This window comes from Protobothrops mucrosquamatus, unplaced genomic scaffold, assembly GCF_001527695.2.
Source record: "Protobothrops mucrosquamatus isolate PMUCROS unplaced genomic scaffold, P.Mucros_1.0 scaffold2998, whole genome shotgun sequence".
Classification (NCBI taxonomy): Eukaryota; Metazoa; Chordata; class Lepidosauria; order Squamata; family Viperidae; genus Protobothrops; species Protobothrops mucrosquamatus.
In genome coordinates, this window is record NW_015389018.1 from 69,180 (window position 1) to 77,149 (window position 7,970).

At 54.7% G+C, this 7,970-nt stretch overlaps 1 protein-coding gene across 1 annotated transcript; it reads right to left on the reverse strand.

The window, feature by feature from the left end:
- Positions 1 to 1,308: 1,308 nt before the first annotated feature.
- On the reverse strand, positions 1,309 to 6,816 carry CCDC124 (coiled-coil domain containing 124). Its single transcript, XM_015826206.1, has 4 exons — positions 6,658 to 6,816; positions 2,406 to 2,589; positions 2,031 to 2,142; positions 1,309 to 1,520 (listed from the first exon to the last, which is right to left on the reverse strand). The coding sequence occupies exons 1-4, from the start codon at positions 6,814 to 6,816 to the stop codon at positions 1,316 to 1,318; spliced, it is 660 nt and encodes a 219-aa protein (XP_015681692.1). The 3' UTR covers positions 1,309 to 1,315.
- Between the last annotated feature and the right edge of the window lie 1,154 nt (positions 6,817 to 7,970).

Below are 7,970 nucleotides of genomic sequence, written 5' to 3' on the forward strand. Positions count from 1 at the left end.
CCAGCCGGCACAGCCCCTCCCTCCCTGCAGGTGGTGTTTGGAAGGCCCAAGCGGAGGAGGGAGGGTGTGTGTGTGTGTGTGTGTGTGTGTGTGTGTGTGTGTGTGTTCACATGGGCAGGGCCTGTTCGGAGGGTGGCAAGGAAAAGGCAGGCCGGCCGGTGCTTGGAGTGGGGGGGGGCCTGCCTGGCCCAGAGTGAGAAGGGCTGCCCTCCACCCCACCTGCTCCTCCCAGCCCTGCCCCAAAAGGTTCCAGCCGGCTCAGGGTTTAAGCCAGGCGAATGGCACTGGGCCCCCCCCCCCCAGGGCAAAGGTTCCCAGACAGTTGGGGGGGAAGCAAGGGAGGGGGCCAGGAGCAGCCAGAGGGGCCACCCTGTGAGTGAGTGGGGCTGGCAGAGGCGGGAGAAGGGCTGGGGTGCAAAGTGGAGCTGGGGGCCACTGGAGGCCCACAGCCAGAGGTCAAATCTGGCACTGACCCAGGAGGGGCCCAGGGGAATCCCCCCCCCGCTCTTTGGGGCAGGTTTTGCCCCTTGGGGCGGGCAGGTCCCAGCGACAAGGCTGGCCCATCCCTGGGCAGCCAAGGGTTTCCGTTCCAGGGGTCAGTAAGGGACAGGCCGAACTCCGACGGGGCTGGGGGCTACTTGGGGTCCACAGGCCAGCAGAAGAGGCAGGGGTCTCCTGCCTACTTCTGCCACAGGGCGAGGGGCCCCCTGGGCCCTCAAAGAGAACCGAAGCAAACGGGGGTCTTGGGAAAGAGGGAACGTGGCCCTCCAGCCTCAGAGGGGGACCGGCTTGGTTCCTTCGGGGGGGGGCAGGGCGTGGGAAAGGCAAGAGGGTCCTGGCCAAGAATCCTGACCCCGTTTGCAGGGGGGAGGGGAGATCACGGCTGCACCCCAATTTCCTCCCCCTCAGGTGGGGGGCTGGAGGCTGCTGAAGCAGTCAAGAGGGCCTCCTGAGTTGCGGGTCTTCAGGACAGGGCAGAACAAAGGAGGCAGAGCTGCCCACCCCCCACCCCTTCCCGGGCTGGGCTATCTATCTGGAGAGGGGGGGGCGAAGCAAAGCTGCCCCTCCATTTCAGGGGTGGGAGGAAGTACAAGAAAGAATGGGGAGACCCTTCCAGGATGAAGACACCCTCCCCTCCCCACCAGGAAATGGGGTGGGGAGGTACAGGGGGGGGCTGCGGTCCTGCCCCATTCCCAAGGGCCGTTAATTGCCCTCCAGAGCAAAGGGGGGCAGAGTGGAAGGGGGGAGGGGATTCCTCCAGTCCGGCGAGGGCGTGGGGGGCCGGCAAGGGGGGGGAGCAGCCCCCCCTTGGGTCTCATTTCTGGCTGTTGTAGGTCGAGTGGCGCTGGTTCATGGGGTTCTCGGGCGCCTTCATCCACTCCTTCTTCAGCAGCTGCTTCAGCTGGGACAGACGCATGTTGGGGTTCTCCTGCTTCAGGCGGGGGAGGGTCCCCTCTTCGAAGGCCGAGAAGGCCGCCTTCATCCGGCGCTCCGGGTGCCGGTCCAGGTCCTCAGCCACGCTGCGGGGAAGGGCGGGGCAGCAGCAGGGTGAGGGGGCGGCTGTGCCCGGACCCCTCCCCACCTGCCCTGCCCCGGGGCCTCACCCGGGGCTCCCCCTGCCTCCATTGCCCAGCACCTCTGGACTCCCAAACTGCGGGGGGGGGGTCTCCTAGCCTCCCAGCTCTGCTGAAGGTCCCCCCCCAGGCTCTCCACGCTCCCAGGAGCAGGGCTGACCCCCAGCCGGGGTCAAAAGAGGGGAGGGGAGCTGCAGCCCCTCCCCTGGGCTGGCGGCAAAGGGATCTGCTCGTTCTGCTGGGGCCAGCCCCCCCACACGGCGAGGCCCGCAAACGGTGCCCGCAGAGGCCCCCAGGCGCCCCACATGCCGAGAGGGCCAGGGGGCAGAGGAGGGCGCCCTGCTCGGCCAGTCTCTCCACTGGCGGGGGCCCCGGCCGCTGTCTCCCTGATCGACCCTCCGCAAAAGAGGCCCTGCTCCCGCCCTGCAACCCCCGGCAGAGCCGGCCCAGCCCCACCTGAGCACCGCGATGGCCTCCTCGATGGTGCGGGCTTCCACCGCGCCCTCCTCCAGCACCCGCCGGTTCAGGTTCTCCTCCAAGGGCACCTCCAGGTGGCTCTTCCCCTTCTCTGCCGGGGAAGGAACGGCCGGCTTCAGCCAGGAGGACTGGCCCCAGACCCCCCCCCAAGAAGGGCCAGAGGAAGGGAGGGGGGGAGGGAGTCTCTGAGCGGGGCTGGCCTCCCCTGGCCCCGTCCCCTTCCCTGAGGCCTCTGCATCTGAGCAGGCTTCGGGATCTCCTGGTGGTCTCCCGCCCTTGTCCTGCCGCCCCCCTCCCCACCGGGGCCCAGCCACCCCCTGCCGCAGCCGAGGGGGCAGCCGCACTCACCGCCGCCGGCCGCGTCCCCGCCCTCCTTCAGCTCCTTCTGGAGGGCCTCCTCGATCTGGGCCCGGGTGACCCTGGCGGGTCCGGGCGGCTTGGGGGCCTTGCCCTTCAGCTGGGCATCCTCCTCCTCCAGCATCCGCTGCAGCTCCTTCTTGCGCTCCAGCTGCTCCAGGCGGCGCTTCTCCCGCTCCTCCTGGGGGGGGCAGAGGTGGGGGGGCAGAGGTGGGGGGGCAGAGGTGTGAGATCGCAGAGCCCCCCCAAAGGAACGGGGCTGACCGGCAAGGCGGTCAGAAGAAAAACCCCAGCAGATGCGCCCCGAGGGGGGGGAGATGGGGGGGTCCAGAGTCCGACAGCTCTGGAGGTGGGGGGGGGGCTGTGCTGTCTCTGTCACAAGGCAGAACAATCCACCTAAGACAGGCATGGCAAAAAAAAAAAAACCCCACACACAAACATATATACCCCCAGGCTCCCTCCGTCAGAAATTTACCCAAGCCCAAAATTTAAGAGAAAATTTTTTACAAAATGTTTTATAGATGGCATCTGGATCCTAAAAAGTTGTCTTGTATGTATCCTAATTTTACAGCCCAAATGTTGGAGATGTGGTAGCTTGGACGCTACGTATTTTCATATCTGGTGGACTTGTAGAAATATAAAAGCTTTTTGGATTAAGATGTGGTGGAGCATTCAAAAGATCTTCAAGAGAAAGATAAAGTTCACTCCACAATTATTTTTGTTGAGTGTTATTACAGATTGTGATGCTAAAGAAACTAACTTGATGTTGAATTTGGTAACACCTGCAAGGTTATTAGTAGGGCAATATTGGAAGAAGGATTGCTTGCCTGCTATAGAAGAATGGACGCTTAAAGTGTCAAATCTAGCAGAAATGGCTAAGATTTCTGCCTATTTGAAGGATCACTCACAAAAAAGATACATTTCGGTTTGGAGAAGATGGATAGATTATATTCAGAACAAATAGGGGACTAAAAAGTTCCATTTAGCCTATGAGTAAATTTTAGAGTATTAGTATTAATAGTTTATTATAGTTAAAATTTTGTTAGTTTTAATTATATGATATTATTATTACTTTTAGTATTAGTATTGTTTAACAATATGGATATTCTATTGTTTAATAATTAGGATACTAATTTGTTTATGTTTTAATTATTATTATTATTATATTTACGTTAAAGGGGAGTTATGGACTTGGTTATTTATATAGTTGGTTAATGTTAGTTAGATTATGATTATTATATTTGTAACCCTGTATTCAGCTCTGGGAAGTGGGGGAGGGAGAGGGGGGTTTTAGGGTGGGTGGGTTTTGGGGTTTATATTGTAACTTTTATAAAACTTTTCAATAAAAAAAAAAATTGCTCCAGGCTGCGAGGGACCCCAGAGGCCCAGGAGGCCCCCCAGAGGTTACAGACCAGAACCCCGATCCAAGTTGCTTCAGACTTCCTCTGCGGAGTCCAGCTTCCTGGCCTGGTGGGGCTGGCCTCCTCCTCTTCCCCCTCCTCCTCTTTCCAAAGTCTCCACACCTCCTATGCATTGGGGTGACCCCAACGGGCTGCAGTCTGCCAGGTGTGGCCTCACGAAGCGGCCTGAACGCTTCCTGTGATCTTCGTGGTACTGGCTCCCAACTGTTTTTTCTCCAGGCCCCGAGTGCCAAACGGGGCCCTTCCTCCTCTAAGGGCCAGGATGAGGCCAGCCAGGCCATCGTGGAGGAGAGCCCGTCTCTGCGGTTGTGGTTGTGGCAGCCCCTCCGCCCGCCACTCCTGGAGCCGGCCCAGAAGGCCTTGAAAGACCCGGGCTCCGTGTGTGCTTCCTCCCCCAGGCCCCTCTTTCTCCTCTCCAAGAACCCAGCCCCTCCCCAATCTCTTTCCCAGCTCCTTCGGAGACACGGTTCTGGGTTCGGGTTTTCTTTCCCAAGGGTGCCTGGTCCACTTTGGGGGCTCCAGCAGAGGGGAGGGCCTGCCTTGGTCCCTTGGGCAACACTCTGAGCTGGGACAGGGTCTCTCCTCCATCTCCCCCCAGGCTCCTCCACCTGTCCAAGGTCTGGTGCAGTCAGTGGGCCAGTAGGCCCCCTCCTGCAGCCCTGGCGCTCTCTGACCGGCCCCACCTCAGCCTGTCGGCCCAAGGCCAGCAACAGCCTCGCCCACCAGGAGGTGTCAAGCCACGATTCTTCCTTTATTCCTTATCAAATTTATGTGGCTGCCCATCTCAAAAAAGGTCACTCAGGACAGCGTACAATTAACAGCAACAATGAAAAGGTATTATAAAAACACTCATTTGTAATGTGTGCCAATGTGCCCACAGTAAAAAAAATGACAATAAAGGTTATCTGTCTGTCTGTCTCTCTATCATCTCTCTTTCTCTCTCTCTCTATCTAATCTATATCTATCTACATATCTGTCTGTCTGTCTGTCTATCTCTATCTATCTCTATGTATCTCTATCTCTGTCTGTCGTCTGTCTATATCTATATCTACCTACCTACCTACCTATCTCTCTGTCTATCTATCTATCTATCTATCTATCTATCTATCTATCTATCTATCTATCTATCTATCTATCTCTGTCTGTCTGTCTGTCTATCTATCTCTATCTATCTCTGTCTATCTCTATCTCTATCTATCTATATCTGTGTCTATATCTATCTATCTATCTCTCTATCTATCTTTGTCTGTCTGTCTGTCTGTCTGTCTGTCTATCTATCGCTATCTATCTCTGTCTATATCTCTATCTCTATCTGTGTCTATATCTGTGTCTATATCTATCTATTTATCTATCTATCTATCTCTGTCTGTCTATCCATCTCTCTCTCTCTCTCTCTCTCTCTATCTATCTACCTACTTACCTACCTACCTACCTATCTCTGTCTGTCTGTCTGTCTGTCTGTCTGTCTGTCTGTCTGTCTATCTATCTCTATCTGTCTGTGTCTCTATCTATCTATCTATCTATCTATCTATCTATCTATCTATCTATCTATCTATCTCTGTCTATCCATATCTATCTATCTATCTATCTATCTATCTATCTATCTATCTATCTATCTATCTATCTATCTATCTATCTATCTATCTATCTCTGTCTGTCTATCCATATCTATCTATCTATCTATCTATCTATCTATCTATCTATCTATCTATCTATCTATCTATCTATCTATCTATCTATCTATCTATCTATCTCTATCTCTATCTGTCTGTGTCTATATCTATCTATCTATCTCTATCTGTCTGTCTATCCATCTCTATCTATCTATCTATCTATCTATCTATCTATCTATCTCTCTCTATCTGTCTGTGTCTATATCTATCTATCTATCTCTGTCTGTCTGTCTGTCTGTGTCTATATCTATCTATCTATATCTGTCTATCTATCTACCTACCTACCTATGTCTGTCTGTCTGTCTGCAAAGCAGAAGGCGATGAGTTCTAGTCCTGCCTTAGGCAGGAAAGCCAGCTGGGAGGCCTTGGGCCAGTCGTTCTCTCTCAGCCCCGCCTACTTCACAGGGTTGTTGTGGTGGGAAAACAGGAGGAACAAGGTGAGTCGGATGCATCTGCCGCCTGGAGGTATTTCTCAGAATAATGGGGGTGGGATGCGAGTGGAATGAAACCAGCCAGCCAGGGCCAGGGCCTGAGGGAAAAAGCCTCTGAGGGGTGTCCAGGGAGACCCTCACCAAATCCAGGCCAGGGCCGTCCCAGAGCTGCTTTTCCCAGAGGCAGTTGGGCTTCCTTCTTTTCCCGTGAAGACGTTTCGCTTCTCATCCAGGAAGCTTCTTCGGTTCTGAGTGAAGAAGCCTCTCTTGGAACTGAGGAAGCTTCTTGGATGAGAAACAAAAAACGTCTTCAAGGAGAAACAAGGAAATCCAGTTCGAGGAGGGGGTGGGGGCTTTGTGCTGTGAATCTGTGGCATGCATGTGTGTGTGTGTTGTGCAGCTGGTGTAACCGGGGCTGGGCCTGCAAGTGGCTCTGGTGCCTCTTCCCTTTTTCCTCTGCCTGCCTGTGGTCCCGCAAAGGGACCCCCACCCCCTTTTCCAGGGCCCCTCCCAGGGATGCTATGATGCAGCCCGAACTGCCCGAAACCCAGGCCGCCATGCTGGAGCCCCCGGCCCTGCGCTCAGGGACCAAGTCTGCCCACCGGCTCCTGAACTCCAGAGCCCCCGATTCAACCCAGGCAGGCCCCGAGGATTTGGGGGCAGGAGACCCCAAGGATTCCTCTGTGTTACATCGCCCCAGCGGGGCCCTCCCTCCTTCCGGTACCTTCCGGTGCTCCTTGCGCATGACGTGCTTGTCCTCGTCCTTCCAGAAGGCATCCTCCAGCTCCTTCTGCCGCTTGGCGTCAGCCGCCGCCTTGGCCTCGGCCTTCCTCGCCCGGGCGGCGGCCGACTTGGTGTTCTCCCCTTGGAACTTCTTGGGCATCCCGCAGGGTGCTCGCGCCTTCGAGAAAGAAAAACGGGTTACATTGGAGCTGCCGTCCCTTCGCTCTCACGCCGGCGCTTCACCGGGTGCCCGTCTGCCCTCGGCTATGGGGCGGGAGGGGCTGTGGGGAGAAGGGGGAGACCGAAAGGAAACCCCCAAGGCCGCGGTCCTGGGGACGGGGTGGTGCAACCCCAGCCGGCCTCCGCAGGGACAGGGACCGGAGCATCTCCTCCGAACGTGACTGGACAATGGGCAGGCGACGGGAGGGTGGACCAGGGAAGGGAGAGAGTCAGTGGGGGGATTTTCCGCACTCGGGCTCCTGGTTCTGGCTCTGCAGCCGCTCGGCTTTTAGTACAAGGAACCTTTTCGCTCCAAATGGAGTTGAGATTCGTTCCCAAAGGACCAAGGTGGGTCAGGTCTGGTTGGCTGCCTTGGGAGGGAGGGGTGACAGTCCCCATCATCCTGAGCCTGCAGGGGTAGGCAACCTCGGCTCTTTTATGACTCATGGACTTCAACTCCCAGAATTCCTGAGTCAGCTATGCTGACTCAGGAATTCTGGGAGTTGAAGTCCATGAGTCATAAAAGAGCCGAGGTTGCCTATCCCTGTGACCTGGGGCATCTTGGATTTTTTTCCCCTTTATTTAACTTGAAAAATAAATAAGTGGCAATTCCAGTGCATTTTAACTTAAACTACGTGGCATAAATTAAGTACAAACGCGAGGGACCTGGTCCTTGACTTACGACTGGGGTGAGGACCAGAATTTCTGCCGCTGTGCAAGTGGTGCCAAATTGTACAACCTTTTTTTGCTAACAGTTGTTAACCCGAAGGTGTTTTGTTTTTTTTTTCCAAGGGGCAACTGGAGTTTCTTGGGCTTTTTCCCCCTGAGGGCGTTTCGCTTCTCATCCAAGAAGCTTCTTCAGTTCTGATTGAATGGTGGAGGACTGGAAGGGTTTATTTATTTATTTATTTATTTATATTTAAACTTCTATGCCGCCCTTCTCCCCAGAGGGACTCAGGGCGGCTCACAGCATGTTAAAAAACAACACAAAAAACATTTCCCCTATAAAACCAATTAAAAAGCAAATATATTAATAGCTGTGTCATATTTAAAATCTTTGAAAATTTTTTTAAAAATTATTCCCTATTTAAAATT